Source organism: Protopterus annectens, chromosome 11.part0 (assembly GCF_019279795.1).
Source record: "Protopterus annectens isolate FY-2018-M chromosome 11.part0, PAN1.0, whole genome shotgun sequence".
In the NCBI taxonomy this organism is placed as follows: Eukaryota; Metazoa; Chordata; order Ceratodontiformes; family Protopteridae; genus Protopterus; species Protopterus annectens.
This window is the reverse complement of record NC_056745.1, coordinates 211948133-211975078: the sequence shown is the minus strand read 5'-3', so window position 1 is coordinate 211975078 and position 26946 is coordinate 211948133. Positions and strand designations below refer to the sequence as shown.

At 38.7% G+C, this 26946-nt stretch overlaps 1 protein-coding gene across 1 annotated transcript in view; it reads right to left on the bottom strand.

The window, feature by feature from the left end:
• Positions 1-26946, bottom strand: part of NTN4 (netrin 4) — a 299848-nt gene that overhangs the window by 178374 nt on the left and 94528 nt on the right. The window contains exon 3 of the mRNA XM_044087633.1: positions 18855-19130. Within this exon, the coding sequence (XP_043943568.1) occupies positions 18855-19130 (276 nt within the window). The remainder of the gene's footprint in view (positions 1-18854; positions 19131-26946) is intronic.

The window sequence follows — 26946 nt, the reverse complement described above, 5'->3', positions numbered from 1 at the left end:
TGCACTGGTCTTCTTTGAACCCTTAACTTATTATCTTCCTGCAGGTTAATACCCAGCTTACTCCTTCAGAGGTGCTTGGTGGCTGAACTGGATAGCATGGAGTTTGGGGATGGACAGTAGCATAAAACTGATTATTACTTAAAAATTAAACACAGCTTAGTAGGTAAATGACACGATAGAGGCTTGTACAAATTAGCGCTTTCTTTCACTTTAATAAAAACGTGAACTTATTCAGAAACAAGACAATGTGCCCTCCCCAGCACGTCTTATAAACTTTTTAAACAGGATGTGATGTCATGAATTTCTCAATACTTTTTTATATATAAAAAGTTTATAAGACATGTGCTGGGGAGGGCACATTGTCTTGTTTCTGAAGAAGTTCACGTTTTTTATTAAAGTGAAAGAAAGCGCTAATTTGTACAAGCCTCTATCGTGTCATTTACCTACTAAGCTGTGTTTAATTATTAATTTTTAAGTTTCAGTCTGCGGCTAGCCCGTTTGTTTTGTCCTTTTCTCAATAAAACTGATTATGTCACTAAGTTTGAAATTCATATCTACTCTATGAATTTAAAGTGCTAGAATGGTTTGTTGCATAACACCACTCCCAACATCCATGATAATGCAATAACCACATTGACTAAGCTTTGCCTTCATGAAGAAATTGTAAAGCTCTGGGGCCTGAACCTTCTCAGGTGATGGATCATTCACATATCACTGCTAAGATAGTTGGCAGGGGGGGGGGGGCAGCAGTTCATTGATCATATTTTACCTAAAGTAACAAAACTGTTCCAAAAATGCTGCGTCTTCCCGTCATTTTTCTAACTTTCCCAACCATGGGCATTGGCCACTTTAACACCCACCATACCTTTCAACCTCTTAGTAAAAGAAATCTGGACAAAACCAAAAATAATGTGTGTGGGGGTGTAGGTCAAAGGCCCAAAATAGAGACATATTTTAATAATTACACATAAAATAAAACGTTGCTAGAATAATAGGTGTTGCATTAGTATCTATTTTCTGAAGGAAATGGAGTGTGAAACTCAAATGTCTTATTATTATCAAGTGACTTTAATCTTTAATGATTTGCCAGAAAACTACAAATTTTATGAGGAACAGACCAAAAATATGAGCCAAAATCTGGACATTCTGTGAAATTCTGGGCAATTGAGAGGTAAAAAGTCATTCACATAACTTAAAACTGCCTACTCAAAAAAACTTGAAATCCGTACATCACAGTGTATTTATTGCATTTATGGACATTTATCCACTTTTTGGACCTTAAAATCAAGAAAACAGATTGATTAAATATGGAGACAGCAATAAGATTATAAGAAGTTTATCACTTCATGCTGCAAATAACTCATGATAAATATCAAAGAGCACAGCAGCACTAAATGGAATAGTGTATCTTAACTTAGCAATCACATTATTACTGGGATTTGCAGTGCACAGTACAAGTAAGCAATAATGCCCGACAGGGTGTGTGTCATTAACGCCAGCCTAAGGGAGTTATGAGGCCTGAAACCCCCCCTGGAAGGGCGTTAACTACACATTAACACACGCACACTGGAGGGCCATATTGTGCTTAGAGAATGGGCTCTCTGTAAAATTGCTGTGTTTTACTTACTTTTTTTTTAAGTACTATATATTTTTTTATATTTTTGATGTAAAACAGTTCTTCCACCTAATGTTTCAAACTTTCTGTAGTATATGTTAATGGTGTTGGAGGAAGCATTTTACATCACAAATATATAAAAAAATAACATAGTACTTAAAAAATAAATATGTAAAATGCAACAATTTTAGAGAGAGCTCATTCTCTCTCTCTCTCTCACATACACGGTCTCTTCTGCTTTCACACACACATATGGTATATACACACAGTCTCCTCTGGTTTCATACTTGCACAAACATAAATATCAACCTCTTAGCACAAAAAATCTGGACAAAGCCGAAAAATAATTGGGTGACAAAGCTCCAAAAATAGGGGCAAATTTTAAATATTGCTCTTATAAATTTAGAAAGTTGCTAGAATAAAAGGTCTTGTATTATAATGTATTTTCTGAAAGATATAAAACCTGAAACTCAAATGCCTGTCATTATTTAGTGAATTCACTCCTCACTAATTTGCCACAAGACTTCAGAAAAACGCAAATTTTATGAGGAACAGATAACAAATATGAGGCAAAACTCTGGACATTCTGTGATAATTTGGACAATTGAGAGCTATGCACTCAAGACCGCTGTCTCTCTCTCAATCTCACACACGCAGTCTCCTGTGCTTTCATACATGCATTCACTCATTCAATATCATTCTCAGTCTCTCTCGATTTCTCTCACACAAAGTCTCCTCTGCTTTCATACATGCATTCACTCACACAAGACGTCTCTCTCTCTCTCTCTTTCTCTCTCAATCTCTCTCTTACACACACACACACACACACACACACACACACACTCAGACCTCACACACTCTTCACACTCTTTTATGTGCACCCCCATGCATACTTGTCATCCTTTTAGAACTAGAATCAGGGAGAAAGCCAAAAGTAATTGGGGGGGGGGGGGGCAAATTCCCTAAATTAGGGACATATTTTAATTATTGCTCTTATCAACTTGGAGGTTGCTATAAAACAGATTTTGCATTAGCATGCATTTTGTAAATGATATGAAGCCTGAAATTCAAATGACACTGTCATTGTCCATGTTGGTGTGAATGACCTGAGACGTACCTCCCTGGACTACATGAAAAGAGACATGGAGGAGCTCTCCGATCTTATATCCCAGGCAGGTATGATCCTAACCCTGAGTAGCATCCTGCCATCACCCAGAATGATACCACAGTACAAGGACAAAATGATTGACTTCAACAATTGGCTAAGCTTCTGGTGTCATTCTAAGGGGATCCAGTATTTGTCTGCCTGGGACGACATGATTGACAGTCCACGATGCTTTGCCAGAGATGGCCTGCACCTGTCACCCTTAGAATTCCGGATACTGGCTAAGGCTCTTGCCACCCCTATAGTGCCTTTTTTAGGCAAGGTTCAAATGACAAATTCACCACCGTAACAGGCACAAGCAAGCAAAATCTGAGTGTAATGCTACTCAATGCTAGAAGTCTAAACCTCAAAATACACTCACTCTAGGCACTCCTTAAAATGGAGAATATTGACATCTGTGCAGTGACAGAGACCTGGTTCAAAGCTCCAGAGAGCACCCCTGCATTACCAGGCTTCAATTCATACCACACCTTTCGGCCACCTAACCCAGAAAGAAGCACTAAAGGCGGAGGCGTGTCCACATTCATTAAGGATATCCACACCTCCAGGCTAGTTGCAGAGCACAATGCATCCGAGATTATCCAAGTGCATCTAACTCTGGGCAAGACCGCAATCCAAATTGCAGCTTGCTACAGACCCCCCACTATGCCCCAGGATTCACACTCCTCAATTCTTGATACACTGGAAAGTATTAGGGTACAACCCAACACCCTAATAATGGGCGATTTCAACTACCCCACAATTAACTGGGAAAACTACTCATGTACCTACTCTTTTGCTCAACGTTTTCTAGAATTCATAAATTCCAACACCTTGGATCAACTTATTCGCACCCCCACCAGGGGCAGCAATATCCTAGACCTGGTCATTACCAACATGGGAAACTGGTGTTCCACACCAGAGGTCAATTCCTCGTTGGTCAGATCCAACCACAAGCTAATCAGCCTAGACATCCACATCCCACCCCCACCCCCATTTATGGAAACCATTGTAAAAAACTTCTCCAAAGCCAACTTCACACTTCTTAAGACAGAAGTGACAAACTTCATGACACCCATGCAGACGGACAATAGAGGTATGACTGCCGAATCCTACACAAATGCACTTTATAAGCACTTACACGCGTGCATGGATCATGCTATCCCTAATAGAACCAAGATGTTATCCTCCAAAAAAAGGAAGCCAATCTGGTAGTCCTCTGCCATAAACAAACTCTACAACAGAAGAAAGAAACTGTTGCAAAAAGAGTAAAGTCCCATGACTGGAGGAATTCCCTGGTCAACCTCAGTAAGAAGCTGAGATCCCTCATAAAATCCTCCAAAGCTAGTTACGAAAACAAAATTGCCACTGACTCTAAAGACAACCACAAAGCATTCTATAGCTATGTCAAGAATCTAAATGGGAACACTCAGATCTGCTCTGTGTTACAGCACAATGGCACTAAATATACAGAACCAATTGATATTGCCAACATCCCAGCAGATAGGTTCAGTGCTAACTTTACCCCCTCTCACCCCCTAGAGGGCCCATCTCTATACCGGAAGAATGCAAAGTTCCTATAATCACGGCTGCACAGGTAAAAAACACACTCTCCAAAGCCAAGAACACAGCATCCATGGGACCTGATAATATCCCAGGCTGCGTTCCACATGAACTACAGAATGAACTGGCACCCTAAGTACCATGTTCAATCATAGCCTCACCTCAGGCTTTGTACCCACTGAATGGTGCACCGCGACGGTTATCCCACTCCACAAAGGGGAGCCGACAGACCCGGGAACTACCGCCCCATTAGCCTGATGAGCCTGGTCTGCAAGGCCATGGAACGTATCATCGTGGAACTCATAAACAAAGACATTGGTAATCTCTAAACTCTGGACCCTACCCAGTTTGGATTTGTAAAAGGCAGATCATGTCTCCTAAACCTGATTGACTTCTTTGAAGCAGTCACCAAAGCCATAGATGAGGGTAAAATGGTTCACACAGCTTATCTAGATCTCGCCAAGGCTTTCGACACCATCCCCCACTCTGGAATTATAGATAAGCTCACTAAACTAGGTATAAATCCCTATGCCACAAGATGGGTTGCCAACTGGCTCACGGACAGAACCCACACTGTGAAAGTAGTGGATTCCAAATCCGACATCAGACCAGTGGCAAGTGGAGTACCACAGGGTTCAGCCCTGGGTCCTCTCCTGTTTGGAATCTACTTCTCTGAAGTGCAGGCCAACACAGAGGGTCTTTGGCTAACAAAGTATGCAGATGACTGCAAACTAGGAGCCATGATCGAAACTCCTAACGATGTGGACAAACTACAAAAGGGCCTCACTGAGGCAGATACCTGGTGTCAAAGCCATGGCCTGAAGCTTAATGCCAAAAAGTGTATTGTCATCCCCTTTGGTAAAAACTCTGTACCCATGAACTACCACATAGCTGGTAGTCTACTTAATGCCGATAATGCGATAAGAGACCTTGGGGCACAGGTGGACAGTAGTCTCTCCTTTGATAATCACATCGCCACAGTGGTCAGGAAATCCTACGTGGCTCATCTCATCACAAAAGGATTCTCATCCAGAAAAAAAGAGGTCATTGTTCCCCTCTACTCATCACTCATTAGACCCATTATAGAGTACAACGCCCCTTTTGGTATGTACCTCACAAGACATCTACAACAACTGGAAAGACCACAGAAATACCTCACAAAGAGGATTACTGGCCTCAAACAGATGCCTTATGCAGACCGTCTCAAAAAACTACAGCTTTACTCCATCGCATATCGCCTACTCAGGGGCAATCTCTGCCTAACATACAAAGCTATGTCAAACCCAGATCTGTTGGACATGCTCCACTTAAAGAAATCCCAATCCCTCCGAGCTACACGCTCTAGGGACCTAAACCTTGTCACCACAATAAACAGAACATGCTGGAGGGATAGATTCCTGTCCCAGAGACTTCCCATACTCTGGAATAGACTACCTATCTATGTCAAACAGAGCTCCTCATTAGCACTCTTCAAGAAAAATCTTGATGATTGGACGGGAAATGGGAAATTCACCCTGGGGATCACTTCTGTGGCTCCTCTCGACAGTGGCACAGGAAAATAATTTTCTTGGGTGGCGAAAGCCAGGGTACATTTTTTGGCTAGGCTTGTATAGGCCCTAGGGCCGATAGCCTGGTACCTACCTGTGATATAGTGACTGCAATCCTTAATGATTTGCCAGAAAACCTCACATTTTATGATAAACAGACCAAAGATATGGGGCAAAAATGTAGAAATTTTATGAAATTCTGTGCAGTTGAGAGGTATGCTGTAGGAGCTATGCTCCTTTACTCCGTCACAATTATTATCTGAACTCCAAGTCACCAGTACTTGCCCCAAACACATTAGGTATTTATATCCCTGCTGCATTTATTACTTATTACCTTTCACATTCCTGTTTCATGAGAAATAAATTGCATGTTCATAACATTAAGTACTATATTTATTATCCCCTAACAGAATTGTTTGATGTGCTAAACTGTTGCTTTACTGAGGATATACTATTGAGCTAATATAATACCAATATATTGCGTCAGTTTTTGACAACATAAGACCCCCCCCCCCCTCCACACACACACACACCCTGGTGGTCCACTGTATTTATTTTCTCCCATAATTTTTAAGATTCCTGCATGGAAGTACTAAAAACTCATAGTTTGTGCTCATCATAAGTGTTTTTCCAACCTTGTAGTCACACAACATTTTGAATTCAGATTTGTCAGACCAGGAGAGATGTTGTAAGGTGTTGTTGCTGCTTAAATACTCCAGAAGGGTATGGCACAGCCTGGTTACACATGTAACAGCTGTACGTGTCTGCTAGTTCTGATGTATGACACAGGGAGAATGGAATAGCTAGTTTGAGGACTTCCTTTGCTTGGTGTTCGTAAATGGACACCAGTCTGATGTTTGCACGCAAGCCTCTTGTAATAATGAACTGATTTTTGAAGTGGGTGCATATGTTATTTTTATGTACTATGGGCCATTAAACAGCAGGACCGAAATATGAACTCAGTGGGCTTTGGGAAGTACTTTATTAAGTCGGGCATTCTTCATTAATCAGAACTAGAACTTATGCATCTGTGAATATTGTTTACATATAGCTAGTGTCAGTCAGGGTTCATTAATGTTTGTCATTGTCAGTACTGGGCCATAGTGGTACACGCCAACACCACATTTTGCAAGTTTAAAGCGATGTAGTCTATAACAGAGATTAGGTTATTTGGGAAATAGTGATCTGTTGTTTAAGTACCAAAGGATCCTTGGCATATTCGAGTGTGGTTGTCATTCTCACAGATAATGGTAATTGTTGACGTCTTTATTTTTACTGTAAGCCTACATCTGGGAAAAATATTTTCTTTTTTGGTTTGCTTAAAAGTTGCTTTTAAAACTTTTCGATCTTTGTTTGCATGTCAGCAAAGTTCAGTTTGCACCATTTAACCTAATGTTTTCATCTGAGTAATGTTTGTTTACCTAAGTATCCTTAGTTCACAGTCAGATAAGGACTTTTGACACAATAGTTTTTACTTCACTGAACATTCTGTATGGTGTGTTTATGACTTATCAGTATTTTTCAGCTTTTTCATCAGCTGTATAATTATGTGGAATGTAAGGAATGCTCTTGTAGAACTAAGCTGTTGACATTTCACAATGAGAAAATTCATTCCCTTTAATTACAGTTAAGAGACTGTTTTCTGAAGTGAGTATATTCCTTGCAGGTATACATACTAGTTGCAGAAAATTCATTAAAATGGAAGGATTACTAATGCTGTGGAGTCATTTACAGACTGTATTTCCAGTTGTATCATGTATCAGAATGAACTAGTTCTTCATGGAATAAATCACTATATTTAAAAATATTTTGCTCAAAAGTCCATAATGTAATTTTTCTGATTCCGTATACAATTAATGGTTATTTGTCCTATATAAAAACACTGAAAAGGTTCTGCTTCCTTCCTTATGGCCTTAAAACCCTTACAGTCATGAATTACTTCATTCTGTTTCACTGCATGCTTTTTTATTAAAGTATTCAATAAATCTTTATAAAATTTCATGATATTTAATAATAATGATAATAATTTAATTATAACTCTCCCTAGTTTTAATCAATCAGTTTTACAGCCTGTACATTATCATAGGCATGGAGATATAGGTCTTATGCTTCATACTGTTACACTGCATCCTTAGACAGTGTGATATAAAAAGCTTTTTTCTTTTAATTACCCACATAAAATTACATCTAGCATGATGACAGTTTGTTACAAATAAATAACTTGTGCCAAAATCATGGAGCAAAACTAAGTAGCAAAACTGCATTATTGTACCCTTTGGGATGTCATCTACCCTGGGGAGCTACAACACTGGCAATATGCCCCCAACAGTTAACACAGTTGCTAAGGTTTGGGAAAGTATGTGAACAGTGACCTAACTTTTCACCAACATGTGTTCATTATCATAGGAAAATCCTCCTATATTCCATAGTTTATAAACAAAGGGATTTTGTCTAGATTAGGGATGGCATTCTCCCCATTTACTCATCCCTCATTAGGCCAGTCACTTACTATACTGCTCCTGTGGCATGTATCTGTCCAGACACATGCAACAACTGGAACCGCCACAGAGATGACCTAACTAAAAGGATACAAGGCCTTAACAAAATGTCTTACATGGACTGACACAAAGCCCTGTGAGTATTCTAGGTTTCCTGCATACTGCAGAGAGGTGACCTGTGTCTGGCACACAAGGCATCCTCCAACCCAACACTGATGGATTTACTACACATCAGCAAGTCAAATAGCATTAGGAATACTTGATTTAGTGATTTAAACCTCTTCTGCAGCACCGACAGAATTGTTTGGAGGGACAGGTACAGCGTGCAGAGGATACTGTTGCTGTGGAACAGACTCCCCCTTCACATAAAACCAAAAATATTCATGAGCAACTTAGATCTATGGATGGGAAACAGAAAATTTACCCTAGAACTCCCTCTTACTACCAATGGACAGAGGCAGCTCTTAGATGCTTTATCCCATGCAAGGGTCCCTATCTATGGTATGATCCCAGTTATTTTGTCTAGGGGTAATATATAATTATTGAATGTGGGATGGGTAAGGCCAACATAACACCAAATAGGATAGGTTAATTCAAACACAAAAAGGAAAACTGACTAGACTTAAAATGGTCCAAAAGGGCAGTGAGCGTAGTACTTACCTATGAGTAAGAAGCACATAGCCCTCACACCTTCACGGCACAAGGCCTTTAGCCTGCTTCCTCATGCCGTTCTTTCTGTGGGACAGCAGTGGGAGAAAGGCAACAATACTCAAATGAAACATAATTTCTCTCTCAAGAGAAAATTGGAATTAATGACTGTTCCACCAGAAACAGTGAACATTAAGCAAGGGGTGAAAGAAAGAATTCCAGAAGTGGAATGAAAATGGACAGAAGGCAGATAAGAAGAGGTTAAAGCAGCACTGTGTAAGCTGAGCATGTAGAAATGTGGATGTTCAAGGCCAAGGAGCTCTGATAGGAGAAATGCAACTGTACAGCTGAAATGTAAATATTGGGAACTAGAAATTGCAGCGATTTCTAGAATGCAGATGAAATGAAGAAATATTTGTGACGTTTATGAGGCCCAGTTCCTTACTTGCCTTTAGGAATTATAAAATAACCTGAATATTTCTATTAAATTGTTATATTACAATAGGAAGCAATATGCACAGCTCCAAACCATGCAGATCACGACCGCTTTACTTTCCCCTTGTTTGTATGCGTTGCACTTTTTGCTTATTTAAACATGAATATGACAACTTTATGGGATTAGCACAATTTGTCCTGAACCTTAACTGTCAAGGATCTTATAACCAAACAGTGATATTTTACAAAACAACACTTAAGAGTTACTAATCACTTAAACTCATTTTTCCTATAGGTTCTGGATTCCTAGTGCAACTGTCATTTTCAATAATTCATAAAATTCATCTATGTAATAAAATAAACTTGTATCACATAAAGAAAATTACCATAATTATATGTATCGTCTTATATCTCTTTTTGTACATGCATAACGTGATGCATATGCACATACTTGTAATTTATTATATCCTTTGTTCATCATGATGACAGCCCATTCCTTTCCTCTTTCCTCTCAGGCCTCCTAGGAAAGATATCTCTGTTTAACTGTGACACAGATAAATAAGATAAAGTCCTAGCTCCATTTAAAACCTTCTTCTATAGTACAAGACGTAACGAGCATTTTGTTAGCAGAAATGTATCTTTTCTTGAATTCTTAACATATTAAACATACCGTATGTGATGCTGACAAAACAACATTTAAATAAAATGGGGTATATATAAGATAGTTGAAAGTAAGGATGAATTCGGAAAAACTAATGAATTTAAGACTTACTTAAATAAAAATAAATATTTTTGCTGTATACATTGCCTTTACACAAGGTGAAGCTAATATAATGTGTCAGTATAATGGAATATGCTTGCAATTCTTTATGAATTTTGATGACTTTAGTTTAAGACAATACTTTTTGTTTTACTGCAATACACATTTCTCTTTTCCCATTGTTTCATTCTAAAACATATATCTCATGTACCTAGTATACACGTACAGTATTTAGGTTCTTAGGTACAGGTGCTTTGGTGTTGTGAATAGATAACATTACATCTTCATCTGAGAAGAAGAAATAAGGGAGAGAGAAAGGCAGACAGAGAAAACACAGTGACAGAATGGAAAATTGCAGATATGAAGCCTATTTGTTTAAAAACAGTTTTATAATTAGAGTCCCTATTATGTTGTGATAGCACTTCTTGATGCCTCGGGCATCAGTCATTTACATCTGTGGCATTATTCAGTTTTACTGTTAGATAAAACAAGAAGCATTATCAGTGATGACATCGCCTATGCATCACGTATGAAAAATGTTACAATTCATAATCAGAATACTTTAAGTTTGCTGCAGTGAGCAGAGCATTGATGCAGACATTTGTATGCTGTAATGGCCTTCATCTGTAAGCTGTTTGAAGTTTCATACTTCAGAAAGGATTCCCTGTGGTAAAGAAGGCATAAAGTTGCCCAAATCATCAGTTGCAAATCAAATAGATGTTAAGATGCCATTTGCTGCAAAGGTGGATGGAGCCTAAAACAAAATAAGGATTTGTAGTGTTTCTAAATTCTCATTGTCACTAGGCCCTAGATCACCAAACTATCAAGTTTATATGGGTGCTGCTGTTGTTGCAGCATTCACATATCTCTCAACCTGTTAGCACAAGAAGTTTGGACAAAGCCAAAAATAATTGGAGTCAAAGGCCCCAAATCAGGGTTAGATTTTAAATATTGCTCTTATAAACTTAAACCAAACATTTTCTGAGGAACATACCAAAAATATGAGGCAAAAATCTGGACAGTCTGCAAAATTTTGGACAGCTGAGAGGTATGAACATCCATATATTAAAATAAGTCACATCCAGACTTCTCCTGCTGAAGACGTTATTCCTCCATCCAATGCTATGTATCCCAGAGACTACCCCATCTATGGAACAGGCTCCCCATTCATGTGAAGCAGAGTTCCTCCCTAACCCAATTCAAGTGCAGCTTGGACAATTGGATGGGGAATAGGAAATTCATCCCTGGCTTGGCACCTATGTCTCTAATGGACACAGACAACCTGTAAATGGTTCATCTCCCAGGCACCTGCTTGTAAATGTTTCATCTTCCAAACTCCTGCTTACACTTATCAAAGGGTATCAGAACTTGTCTGAGATTTGGGATGCATGGCTAGGCTTGAAAAGGCCCTTGTGGTCATTAGCCTAGTAAACACCAATGATCTAGAGGCAAGAGAACATTAAATTGAACTTTGAAGATTACTTCTAATGAATAAATGGAGTTTAAATATATGGTTTACCATGGCATATGCTGCAATGTCCCACTTAAACATGAGATCAATATTTATAGAGATGTCAAAATGATCCACAAATTGACCTGAGATGTAACAATATACAGAAACATCAAAACCTTCAGAGACTAAAGAAAGTTAAATAAAAGTTTAAAAAATCCTGTGGGATGAACTCATACTTGGCAGAAACAATGTCTATCATCTGCATGTAACTGATCACTTAATATATATAATTTTAAAGCATTTAGAACAGTTGCCCATCAGAGAAGTACACTAAAGTTTTATGATCCCCTATGGCCTTCTACTTTATCATGTTAAACATACCATTTAACAACAATATTGCCCTCTTTCAGTATAACTTTCCAAAATAATGTAAAATGTTTAGTGTGCTGATTATGCCCTGAAACTGCGATAACAATTACCTTGTTATAGGGAGGTTAATATGTAAGAACTTTCCTATAACAAACTTGTAGTGCATGGAGAACAGTGATTAGCTGGAAAAGACAAATTGGTTAAGTACTTCTATAGCGTGAGACTTGATCTTAAAAACTGTTAAGCAACCCTGCTTCAGTTTAAGATTGAGTATCATGCTAGGCAGCTAAACCTGTCAGTACTTGCCTGGAAATGACTGTGGAAGAAGTAAAAACAGATATCTGTATGACTATGCCTGTAATAGTATTTGAAACACAACCACAGGCTTAAGTGAGATTCAAACTTACAAACTATGCTTTGCGGGCCAGTACTGTACTGCCTGAGCTATAAGGCCACAACTGCTTTCTGCCTGCTATTTGTACCAGTTATCTGTCTCTGACTTTCCATAACATAAGACAAAGTCTTTATGGCAATGCCTGCTAAGTGCTTTGCAGCTTTGAAGACCAGCAAAGCATTTAGAGATTTTTTTTCTGTAACTAGTAGTTCATAGAACAGATAGTGCTCCATGCACTACAAAGAATTATGAATGGGTCTCCGATCATAACCTATTACTGTATTCTCAATATGGATGCCAAGATTCACTTATTGAGCTTTACTGTTGAGGTGAATTTTTGGCATCCATGTCCCAATAACATAATCAGCTGGTTATGATCGGTGACCCAGTCATAATCCTCTAGATTATAGTGAAGTTCTTATGAATGAACCATGCAGTTATGACTTAGCAGTCCTTTCACTGTCACACACACACACGCACACGCACGCACACACACATTCTGAAATGTCGACCATGTGAAAGGGACCTGAAGACAGACATGACTGAGCTCTTGGATTATGTCTCTCAGGCACGTATGTCCCTAGTCTTAAGCAGCATTTTACCCTTGCCTGGAATGACACCTCAATACAAACAAAAAATGATTGACTTCAATCATTGGCTTACTTTCTGGTGTCTTCAAAGGGGATCCAGTATCTGTCAGCCTGGGATGACATGGTCAACAGACCTCAATACTTTGCCAGAGATGGTCTTCATCTGTCACCCCTGGGATTTCGGTTACTGGCTAAGGCTCTTGCCATCCCCATAGTGCCTTTTTTAGGCAATGTCACAAGAACAAAACTCCCAACTTAAAAATACCCTCTAAAAACAACCTCAGGGTTATGCTGCTAAATGCTAGGAGTCTAAACCAGAAACTGCATTCACTGGAAGCAGTCCTCACCCTGGATGATGCTACTATTTGTGCAATCACTGAGACCTGGTTTAAGGCTACGGAGAGCACCCCAGCTATAGCAAGTTACATTTTCTTCCACATGTTCAGACCACAAACTGAAGGCATGAGCACTAAATGTGGTGGTTTATCAATATTCATTAAAGATAAATACACCTCTAGACTGGTTAAACAGCACGATTCCCTTGAATTACGTCAGGTGCAATTGACTGTAGGTAAGATCCCTCTTCAGGTCATTCCCAGCTATAGGAGCCCCTCCATGAATCAGGATATCCACTTAGCCTACTTGGATCTACTTGTGTCACTCAAAATGCAGCCAAACACCCTGGTTTTGGGTGACTTCAATTACCTATCCAGAGACTGGGTAAACCTGTTCTAACTCACTTGTCCAAAGGTTCCTGGACTTTGTTAACTCCAATGCCCTGGACCTGCTGATTGGCACACCCACAAGGGGCTCAAACATCCCGGACCTGGTGCTCACCAACATGGGGGAACACTGCACCACCTCCAGTGTGCAGCCATCCCTGATGAGATCTGACCACAAGTCAGTCTCACTAGAAGTAACTATAACACAAACCCCCCTTGGCAACAACTAGACTAAAACATTTCTCCAAGGCCAATTACAGCCTCCTACATAATAAATAACTTCATAGCTCCTCCCCACACTGATGGAACAGACACCTGTGCTATGTTATACACCAATGCTTTAAACAAGCACCTATACAGTTGTATTGACTCTGCCATACCTGATAGAACCAAAGCAAGATCTTCAAGGAAAAACAAACCTGCCTGGTGGACAACTGCCATTAACAGGCTATACAACAGGAGAAATAAATTTCTGTCTAAGAGAAAGAAGGGACTGTCTCAAAACTGGAAACACTCCCTCCTCAACTTAAACAAACAAGTAAGACTCCTAGTGAAGTCCTCCAAAGCTAATTATGAATCCAAATTAGCTTCCCTAACTAAGGATAATGACAAGGCGTTCTTTAGTTACATCTGTAACCTGAAAGGTTAGGCCCAGATTTGTGCTGAACTTGTAGTTAATGGTACTACATATATAGAACCTGTGGATATAGCAAACCTGCTGGTTGACAGGTTCATTGAAAACTTCATTCAACTGTCCCTGCCACATATACCTCAAAGCATCACTAATACTTGTCCCCCCTTGTATCTCTGAGGAGCAGGTCTTAAATGCCCTCTCCAAAGCCAAAATCACAGCCTCTATGTGACCAGACAACATCCCGGGCTGTGTTCTACATTGGTTAAAACAGGAATTAGCATCACCAATGAGCATGCTTTTCAATCACAGCCTGAGCACTGGCTTCATCCCAGTGGAATGGAAAACAGCTACCATCATCCCTTTGCACAAGGGGGGTGCATCACAGACCCCAGTAACTATAGACTCATTAGCCTGACCAGCCTTATCTGGAAGACCATGGAATGAATCATCATGGACCTTATTAACAAATATATAGAAAACCTCCAAATGCTCGACTTCACCCAGTTTGACTTTGTCAAGGGGAGATCATGCCTGTTAAACTTGTACTACTTTGGGACTGTCACTAAATCTCTAGACAAGGGCATATCTGTGCACACGGCCTACCTAGACTTAGCCAAAGCCTTTGTCACAATCTCCCACTCAGGCATTACTGATAAACTCACTCAGCTGTATATCAACCCATATATTGTCAGGTGGGTTGCAAAGTGGCTCATTGATAGAACTCTTACAGTCAAAATAGAGGACTTCACCTCCTTCAGCATACTCGTAACCAGTGGTCTTCCACAGGGATTGGTTCTGGGACCCTACTGTTCAGAATCTACTTCTCCAAAGTAATGGCTAAAACTAAAGGACTGTGGCTGACAAACTTTGCTGATGACTGCAAACTGGGAGCTTTCATCAAAACCCCTAGCGATGTCAACATCATGCAAGAAGGTCTTTCGCAGACTAATGACTGGTGGCAAAGTCATGGTCTTAAACTTAATGCAAAAAAATGCATTATCATCCCCTTTGGCAAGGGTGATGTTCCTGCAAACCGCCACATCAGTAGCAATGCCCTAAGCACACAAAGTGAGAGATCTGGGTACAATGGTTGACAGCAACATTAACTTTGATCGCCATGTCTCCACAGTGGTAAGAAGGGCATTTTATATTGCTCATCTCATAAGTAAGGGCATTGCCTCCAGAAAAAAGAGGTTAAACCCCCCCCCCCCTGTACTCTTCCATCATCAGGCCAATAATGAGTACAGCGCTCCCTTTGATATGTTCCGTTCCAAACACCTGCAGCAAATGGAGAGTCCACAAAGGTTCCTTAAAAAGAACGTTCATGATCTTCAAGATCTGTCTTATGCGGACAGACTAAAATCATTGTCACTTTACTCTCTGTCATACAGACTGCTCAGAGGTGACCTGTGCTTTGCATATAGAGCAATCTCTGACCCACCTTTAATGGAAATGCTGCACATTCGCAAGTCAAATGGCACATGGGTCACCTGCTCAAAGGACCTTAACCTGGTATGTGACATCAACAGAACTTGCTGGAGAGACAGATTTGTCTTACAGAGGTTGCCCCATCTTTGGAACAAGTTTCCTATTCATGTTAAACAAAGCCACTCTTTGGCCCTATTTAAGTGTAATTTGGTTGACTGGATGGGTAACCAGAAATTCACCCCAGGGGTTCCAACTGTGTCCCTCTTGGACAGGGGCAATAGGTGCTGATTTTAGTATCTGCTTGAACCAGACACCCTTGGGAAAACATGTCGAGTTTGGCTAGGCTTGTAAGGGCCCTGGTGCCATTAGCCTAGTAATCTCCTATGATCCTATTATTGTCACGACTTACCTGCATGCCCTTGTATTATGAAACCATGAAAGTCACCTGCTTACTCACTTTAACGTAGAACATTGCCAGAGACTGCTGTGCACTGTTTTTGGAATTTTCTTTATTTCTTAATGTTGTTCATCTCAGGAGTTGGTAAATATAAGACTCTGTATGTATGTGTGTGGCTTGTTTCTCACACGGGTGAGAAGAGGAGCTTGTCCCTTTTAAATGACACTTGTTTTAAACTGTCCCATTTATTTGTACATAATGTGCAGCTTTTGAGATTGCAGGACCAAGCTTTTGTGATGCAGTGTTTCTTATTACAAGCTCTCATAAAGAAGGCCATTGTCATCATTTGTTGGCTGTTACCCACAATATTTTCTTTAAGAAAAAAGAAACACAGATTTTAGAAGGTACAGACCATTTTTTTTAGATAAAGTCAGGCATGTCTTTGAAAATAAGGAAGAGTTGAGAGACAGTTGCCACATTATTTTTAAGTGATATACTGGGACAGCATAAGCTTCTCATACAGTACAATGAATTATGATTGGGTCTCCAGTCATAACTATTTGTTATGTATTTTCAAAATGTAGTCAAGAAATTCATCATTCTTGAGATGAATTTCTTGAATCTGTTTCTTGAACTTATAATAGCTTGTTTATGATCTGAGACCAAATCGTGATCCTCTTTGTAAAACATGGTGCATAGAGATCACACTCCAAAAAGTGACAGAAAAATAGAAAAGACCCTAGCAATAACAGACATGGCAATTCTCTTATGTATAAACTTCACTGTCATAATGAAGAGAAGCTTGACCTACACACAGATCACACTCACCACATAAATGGATCAGAAACCTACTAGCTTCAAAAATCTATGACATACTTCACCCTGACATGCAAAAGACAGACAGAAGCAAAGTGCACCTTTAATCATCTGACAGAGTCCAATGCAGTTGTACATCTCTCACGTGTAACTTATTTTGAGGAACAGTTTCTCACTTTTTCATTAATATCTTCTATAATGAATTAGTTTGTTACATTTACAACAAGTTTTCAAAGCAAAAATTCAGGATGAATAATATTGAACCTTAGTGGCTAACCCATACAGCATGCTGTCAGGTCTCTGATAAATATATTAGCAACCTCTTCACATAATTGGAAAATAGAAGGTTGCTGCACTTTCATTTTTAACTGGTGATTCACATGGGTAGCCAAAGTTCCCCAAGTATCATAGTATGATAGCAGAATTCTAGGCTAACGACCCAAGGAACCATTTTAAGCATAGTCAAGTTCCCCAAAATAAAATTTGCTAATTAATGGTTCCCAAATGTTTTGTGGAGGGTGTATATTCTTAGGTAGACAAATTATTATGAGCTTTTTCTCTGTAGTACAGACATGATGGCAGACCAGGGGTGTAGTTGTGGTTTCCCATCTACTAGTGCAGGTTCTACTTGAATTAAGGGAGGGAAGAACTCTGCTTCACATGGAAGCCAGTTCCAGAGACGGGGGAGCCTCTGTGACATATACCTGTCCCTCCAGCCTGTCGTATTTATGCTGCTGGTGAGGTTTAGATCTGTAGATTGGGTGTTTCTGATGCTAGTTGTTATTCCAAATGTGTAGCAGATCCATTAGTGCTGGATCTGAGAATGCTTTGTAGCTTTACAAAGTATTACAGAGATTATGATTCAGTACCTGATCATAACAATTTGATATTCTTGAAATGGAATCAGAAATTTAGCTCTCAAGCTTTGCTGTTAAGGTGGAATTCTAAATCCATTTCTTGGACATGACAAATGACTTACAGCTGGAGGCTAGACCACAACTGTCTAAGTCAGATCTTTCCTTCATACCAGCCACTGAAGAAAAAAGAATCATGCCTGCAGTAAGCAAATGTGTCCTCTAATGACAACTAGATAATCTCTATGCATTAATTAATCAGTGGGCCACTGAATATTCCTTATGTGTAAATGATAAAAAAATTTATTTAATTGTATACAACAGAATATGGTTTAAATGTCTGTATTAATGATGATCCTTGAATAGACCGTGTAATTGAAATTATGAATTTAGGAATAGTTATAGGTAAAATGCTGACATTTGGAGATCATTTTGACTAATTGAGGAGTTAAATATCAAATCATTTAAATGCTTTATATTACTGTAGGCACTGCTTTCTTAATTATGCCACAGTGCTTACAGGTAAAGTTGTCCTGTTAACCACAGTAGATAGTAAATGTAGTTATCTACTCAGGTTGGTTAAATAAAGCCTTTCACAAACTTTATGTGATGTATAGTATTATACAAAAAATCATGATTATAGAGCATATAGAACCCACCAATGTTTGTTATATCACATAATTGGTGAGTTAACTTTGAGGAATAAAATACATTGTCAATTATGTATGTTTTTGTACAGTTTAGTAGCTGTATATAAAAATAAATATCCAGTATTTAACAGACTTTACACCTTCTAATAATACTTAGTCACATCAGAAAAAAAAAGCGGTCTATAATTCTTAAAATCAAAAACATAACATATCTTACATAGACAGGGACCAAACAAACTGCATCAGATTGTGTAAAATATTTGTATGTTAATTTGTCATTATAAAGATGTACATACGCATCAATAAGGGTAATATGTGAAATGCACAATGTACGTACCACATGAAAAGTGTGAGACTTCACAGGCTTGTATCCCACTGCGGGTATGCACTGATCAGCATGCCCATTGCAGAAACAGCTACCTTTCACAATAAAGTCATAGATGGCATAGTGTGCAAACCTCTGAGACTTCAGGTCAGGGTCCTTATTCTGACATGGGCACTGTTGCCGTTTAAGAAGCTGGATTCGGATATTTGTAATTTTTAGCTGGTCTTGAGCTTCTCTGCTGTAGTGGTCCTCTGCTGAGTATGGTGGAGACAAGGCTCTGTATATGACCTACAGAGATAAAGAGGCAATTAAAACATCGTTAATAAAATGCTTGTCTGAAATTTAGTGAAAGTGAAATAATTGCCACTGTTAAAAGTGCACACCTGCTAAGTAGGCCTGATAAAATGAATTGGAAAATGGAAAGCACTACATCCTAAAGTTTAATGCAGAGGTGTGTGATCCCATCTATTGTATTTGATTGACCATCTTGTTGTTTAGATTCAATAATTTGGCATGTCACCCGGACTTTTTCCATTAGTATAACTCTTTTTTTTTACAGCAATGGAGAACACAAGATCTCCATTGCTTTTTACACACTGTCTCACTATGTTAAACAAGTTTAACATAGCGAGACGGCTTTAAAAAAAGTAACAGAGATCTTCTTATCTCCGTTGCTTTGTTTTAAAGGTGTCTCGCTATGCTAAATGGGTTTAACATAGCGATACAGCTTTAAAAAAAGCAACGGAGATTCTCCGTTGCTTTTTTTAAAGCTGTCTCACTATGTTAAACTCCTTTAACATAGCGAGACACTTTGTAAAAAGCAACTGAGATCTTGCTTTCTCCCTTGCTTTTTTCAAAACTGTCTCACTATGTTAAATGGGTTTAACATAGTGAGACAGTTTTAAAAAAAGCAACGGAGATTCTCCGTAACTTTTTTTAAAGCTGTCTCGCTATGTTAAACTCCTTTAACATAGCAAGACAGTTTGCAAAAAGCAACGGAGATCTTGCTTTCCCTGTTGCTTTTGCCCACAGCTCTGAAGTACTGCATAAGCATATGCATGCGCAGTACATCAGAACTGCCGCAGAATACCGGACAGCTGCGGAAGGGCAGCAAGGAGGCATTATACAATGCCATTATTTAAGAAAATAATTATTTTTTTTCTTGAATAATGTCATTGTATATTAGCAATAACCCACTTCTGGGTGTGGGTAATGCTGGATTTACCCATAGTTGTCTTTGTTTGGCCAATTTATTGAAAACATGCATGGTGATTGGTCAGCCCAACCAGAGTCCCTGTTGTAAATTTAGCATATACCCATATAGAAAAATCTGGCTGCTGAAGTATCATTCAACAGCCAGACTTCTCTACTGATATATGCTACAGATGGCAGACCAAATACAAGAAAAATCAGGTCTGTTTTGCAAAACTAAACCCCCCGCAAAAAAAAAAAAAAAACAGAAAGGTACCTGATTTACCTGTATTTCTGCACTGTCTAAGCAGACTGTCGTACCTCTGAACTATCTGGATTTTTGGAGAATGTCCACATTTTTGCCTCATTAAAAAAAAAAAAAAAAAAAAAAAAAAAAGCAACAGAGGTTCTTTTTCTCCATTGCTTCTGTTGAACAGCACTGATATACTTACTGTGCAAGTGTGGGAATATAAGTCTCATATGCATTCACAGTACATCAGAAAATGTGGAAGACTGGGGAAATAATGTGGAGGAACACTGCAGTGCCATTATAAAATACATTATTTAAGAAAGGTAATCAATTTCATTCTTAAATAATATTGTTGTATATTAGCAATAACCCACTCCTGGGTGAGGGTAATGCTGGATTTATCAACAGTTGTCTTTGTCTGATCATTTGGGCTTCGCTCTCACGATCAAACCACACCAACCATGGGTAAATCCAGCATTGCCCACACCCAGTCTTGCATTATTACTCAATTATCTACTCTGTGGACCTCAATGAAGTTCTACTAACTAGGACACTAGCACAAAAAAGTACAATAATCAGGAAGCTGGCTTAACTAGTGCATTAAAAGTCAGAGTTTACATTTTACCCTGCAACATTGATTTTAACATTAAACACATTTTATCTCTGTTTTTTTTTCTTCCAAATGAATATTTTAAGAATACTGAAATTTAAGGAAGTATATTTTAATACATTGCTATCTGAAACCATTGTGAGTAAAAATCACACTACAGTGTGCAACATTTGTATTAAAGAAAAAGACAACCAAGCTACTTTCCTGTGTAGGGAAACAGTGTATTCTAACAGCGTTTAAAAGCAGTGCATTTCATTGGCTTGCTTTACATAACAAACATGTAATCAGTGCAGCATGGCCATGGAAAATATACTTACGATAAACAAGAAAATAATGTTATTGTACTAACTCCTAGCTTTATCTATTAATAAATATTAAACAGAACTCGTAACTGGCATTGCTGAACTTATTTTATTTTGAATGTATTAATCGGGGCAAGAACAGTAATCCCATTGGACCAGTCTCAGCCTGGAAATTAACACAAAAGCTACATGACATTTTATATAGGGTGAATGACAATATATAATATGTATATGTGTTGTATATAAATTAAATATCAGAACTGGCTTGAGGGAATAAAGATAATAGATTATATTATAAACAGAGTGACTGACAAATCGCAATATATGCATGCATTATATGCATTTTATATATATATATATATATATATATATATATATATAGAGTGGATATCAATCCTGGCATGCTGAAGGAATCACAATGAAAGGTAGAATCAAAACAAGGTATGTAGTGGGGAGGAAGGTAGGATGAAGTTAGGTTATATCATATGACCAAACAGAGAGAGAGAGAGAAGCAGTTGCATTTTCCTTTGAGTCTTGCTGTGTGCTTTTAGTTCCAATTGAAAATGGGGTAAAATTAATGATCTTTAAAAAAAGAAGGGAAAGATTTCCACAGTTTGGGACCAAGACAGAGAAAGAGTGGTTTGTGCACTAAAGCCTGTTTGAGGGGTTTGGAGGAGAAGACCTGGGTGATTAAAACTTATAAGGTTGTATGTTGGTGCATCTCTGTATAGTCTGGAAGCTAGTGTGGGGAATCTCTCATTGTTGTTAAGTTTAAACAGCTAAGAGGTGAGTAGAAAGTTGACACATTGTTTCACAGGTAGCCTGTTAGCTTTTTTAATGGTTTTACATTGTAGTTCATTTCTTGGGGTAAGAGAGTGATAAATCTGCATGTGGCATTTGAGATGATTTGAATGGTGGATGCATTTATTTTAGAGGCTGCTGCAGCCAGAGGGGTGACCATATTCTAGCTTTACCTATGACATTACTGCAGGGTCCAGAAAGAAAAGGAGAGGTCTTATTAGCCCAGAGTAGGAGATTTGTGATTAGTGGATGTGGATATGGAAATTTAAGAAGGGGCTCAACTAAATACGTGGGTATGAATGCTTAGTTTAAGTGTAAAATGAACTTGAAAGCTTTTAATGTCACTGGAGCATACAAGAAAATTATAAAACCTAGACACTTTGTGATCCAGAACAGGAAAAAGTGGGTATTGGTTAATGCATGTCTGTATGAATGAATAATACTTTGGCACAATTAAAATCAAAACTCACTTTTATGCAGTCTTACTTTGTTGGTTTATTACTAATGTTAATAGTGCAGATTACAGATCTCTTTCCTGTCTGCTGTGACTGCATGTTTGCTTCCTCTTTCGATGGTTTGTTTATGCTGCACCATTGTATCTATGCAATGCATGATCAACATAAGAGGGCTGCCAGGAAATGGCATACGTGACTTCAATGCTAAGATGCCGCACTTTAATAGATGTAGGAGTTTCACTACATTGTGGAGTCTGTGGATTGACCTTGGTGCAGTGATTCTGTACATGGAAAGCCATACCTAATATATTCCTAAAGAGGAAACCAGTAACCCTGGTGAACAATGTAAATATATTTTAATCTTGTTAATCCTCCAACTACTGTATGGATTCATTCATTCTCCTGCCCTGCCTAGTAATGGTACCCTACATCACCCCATGGTGGGTCTGCCCTTTCCAATGAAGAGTGCCACTTGTTCACCTGATCTTATATCTTGGAAGTGAATTGGATAGGCAGGTATACAGTGGCCATCACAGACTGCTTGCTTGAATTGTTTTATTTAATTTCTTGAATCTGCAGATTATCCAACTTGGTAAACATGCACCGTACATGACAAACATACATTGAATTAAATGCTTGTCCCATTATGACATCTTGTGCAGCCTTGACATGGTATCATCATGCAAGTCAGTTATGCACTCTGCATGTAACATCAGCCTCCTGGTCTCCACTGTGATAACAGAAAACACTGGGTCCAGCTAATGCATCTACATAGCTATCAGAATGCTATACTGCCAGTGTTGTTTGGAGACTGGATGAAAGGTTCTTTTATGTTAATTCTATTTTTTTGGTATAATGGTATCCCTGTTAACCCCCAATCTCATCTTTAAAAAAAAAAGATAAGTGCAAGGGGATTAAGGAGGCAGCAGCTCACCCCTTACTAACAGAATAGTCTACCTATCCATTCTACATATCTATCCTTCTGCTTGTACTATCTGTCTGTTCACCTGTTCTGTCTGTCTTGCTTGGGGAGAAATCGGTCTCTATGTTCTGTCTGCCTGTCTATCTATATCCCTATATGTGAAGATAAAAATGATGTTGGAATGTGTGGCCATCAAGAAAAAATGCCATAGTGGGTACTTAGCAACAGACAATGCTATCTGCTCACAAAACCACATCACTTCCTATTCTGGACCTCCAGTTAAACAAGGTCCAGTGTTGACCATTATAACTGTCTCTACAAGGGAGAAATTATGGCAAAGTTAAGTTTTATATATCAGGGTTCACACGTTTCTGGAATATTTCATTACCACCTTTACTCTCTGTCCATCATTCAGACTCTTAATGCTTTGTTTTTTCAACCCAGCTATCTAATCCTCCAGTGTCCCATACTTTGGTGGAATTTGTTGTTCTTTGGTGTATACTGTCCAAAATGATGCATGAGTTTCTGCCTCAGATCAAAGAAGATTTTCTGCTACCCTGGTTCAATTATAATTCCAGACAGCTACTGCCAATCCATATTGCCCCAAACCACCTATTGATCATGGCAACAGTACTCTTTTTTTCTTGCCTATCTTCAGTTTTCTACCCACCCAGAGGTGATCTAAGCCAAGTCTTTGTAATTTATTTCCTTTATTGTTGTCATGTCTGGGAGAGGATTGATGAAAAAAAGTGTCTTTGGCAGTATCAGCATTTTGATGATTTGCACATTGCTTAGACAAGGTAGGTTGAGATTTCCCCATTGACAAATACTCAGAAGCTTTCTAACAGAGGTTTAGTGTTCATGCTTATAATTCTGCTCATGTCTAATGATATGCATATTCCCAGGTATTGTGTGTTCAGAGCTGCTTCTACAGGTAGATTATATACCTTTCTTAACATTAAATTTGTTCTATACATAAGTAGGAAATCTTTATTTTTCCATAATTAATATGTACAATATTGATATGAGTGAAACGTCTCCTGAGTTAAGATTTGGATTAAAGGAAATACTTGGTTTAGAGGGCCGGATTACACTGTTATCTCCATTTGCCATGCGGCATATTCTCTTTGGATTGAAACTGGAAAACCCAAGTCCATATGTTTTGTGCTCAATCACTGGTCTAACGAAAAATTGCAAGAATGTATAACAGAATTGGCAATGGGCAGCCTTGTCCTGTGAATTGGTTCTGACCATATGTCATTAGTATCCACTATGGCAGAGAGATTATGTCATATATGTTAATATTTTCTTATATGGGGGTAAGGGAATTCCATATTTTCCATGACACCCATAAAAATCACCACTCCAAAGAGAAAATGTGTTTTAATAGTCTATCAATAATGCAGCTTCAGCTTGCTTTGGGTGTATTTTTTTTTTTCATTTATGAAGCCTTGGTGATCCAAAGGCATAAGTCTGGGAGGATCTTCTCTAACCTATTTACCAATGTTTTAGCAAAGCTGTTTAAATCTTACTGCAGCAGGAATATGGGCTTATAAGTGAACCCTTCTCTGGTTGTGGAAACAATTACTCTAGCTAGTGTAATTCTCATATGGGAATGAACCTCTCATTTCTGTTGTTTTGTAAAGCTTGTATAATTTTTCTGTTATTAGTAGGCTAGATTGCTTATGAAAACCTGGTGGTAACTCATTCATTCATGCTGTTTTCCTGGGTCTACAGTAGAACATCGAAGTCTTGAAACTTCGAATGTTCTAATATCGAACCCTAATCAGCGAACGCTGAAAATAGCGAAGCTGCAGAACACCAAATTTTTTCCTAGGGAAAGAATTTGGTTGGCCGTTTCTGTTGCTTTGCTATTTTCAGCACTATGGTGGAAAGTTACGGGTCAAGTTCAGGTAAGTGTGCGATTGTGTGGACGTGAGGGTTAGGGTGCCGGTTAGGTGAGTTAGGGTTAGGGCACAGGTCAGGTAAGTGTGCGATTGTGACAGATGTTAGGGTTAATGCAGGGTAGGTGAGTTAAGGTTAGGGCGTGGGTGAGGTGAGTGTATGATAGTGACGGACCTTAGGGTTAGGGTTTGGGTTAAGGTAAGTGGATAGATAGTAGTGTATGTACAGTTTAGGGTTAGATGTTGGAGTTTAAGTGTATGTGTGTGGATTGCTGTTTTTTTGGTGTGCTTGTATGTATGTGTTTTGGAAAAACAATTTTTTTCGCTGGGAAAAAATTCTCTGTTCTGCATGTTTGATATTTTAAGCTTTCGCTGAATAGGGGTTGATATTAGAACATTCAAAGTTTTAAGACTTTGGTGTTCTAATATAGACCTGTTTTCCCTGCTATTAGTCCCTTATATTGTAGATAATTTCAATTTGATCCACTCGTTTTGCAAGACTCTTAAGTTCCTTCCGTTAAATTTTAGGAAGGTTTAAGTGGTCCACCAGCTCCTTCCAGTTTAGAAGGTCAAAGCTGGGAACATTTGTAGATGACTTTTCATTTTTTTGCGTATAATTTTATTGAAGGTTATTGGGTCTGTGGCCACATAGTCTCTATCATTTTATAAGAATTAGGATAGGGGTTCCTATTACATTATCGAAAGATAACGTAATTGAACGACCAAAACATCAAAAACGGCTGCATTTCAAAGTTCGCATTGTGGGATTGCAGTACAGTGAAGATTGGGATATTTGCCTTTTCCTCACTGTAGTGCGATCTCGGAGTTGGAATATATATTTAGCGGGGGTGTGGGGGTGCAGCCCCCCACAATAAACATTTCAAATGCGGCCGTTTTGATGTTTCGGCCATTCGATTACGTTATCTTTCGATAACATAATATGAACCCTTAGGATAGAAGGTTCTTGTGGTTTTTGCTGACATTTTCTAGCCAGTACCTTTGGACAGTTTATTTCTTTTGCCAAAAAGAAGTTTATAACAGTACCATTTCTCTTGGATATTAGTCATTTGAGAAACTTTATATACAATTAAAATTTTGCAGATAACTGCAACTATCAGGACAATTGTAAAACTGCACACGCCCATCACAGATAGACCTGAGAAAACATCTGTTAAGAAATGCAACAAAAATAAAACAAGGCTGGCAAGAACAGGGAGAGGAAAAGTGACAAGAGTAATAGGGGAGAAACCGGAGGTGAGCTGCTCTAAATTCCTAGGCCTAGCAGTAGGAAGTAGAAGCCACCGTCAAGAAAACATAAAACTGAAAAAACAGGGTGCTGAGATGGTATCTAGAAGATGCAGCGTCACATATACAATACTAGGCAGAATCAATGCAGCATAAATGCAGTACAGATGATGAAAGCCCAGGCATGCAGTTTGTACTGGGATATTTAGCTATAAAGGGCTCAAAGAACTATAAGACAAGACAGAGGACGAGGCAAAGTGGTGCTACAGGGTAATTAAGGTGAAGCTAAGATGGTTACCACACTCCCTCACATACGCTGATCTTCAAGGTAATGTATTGGACCAGGAAAGGGAGAGAAGTGAAAGATTTGTCTTAGTACCTCAATGAGAATTTATTATATGCCTGCCTTATTCCCGTTGAGTGA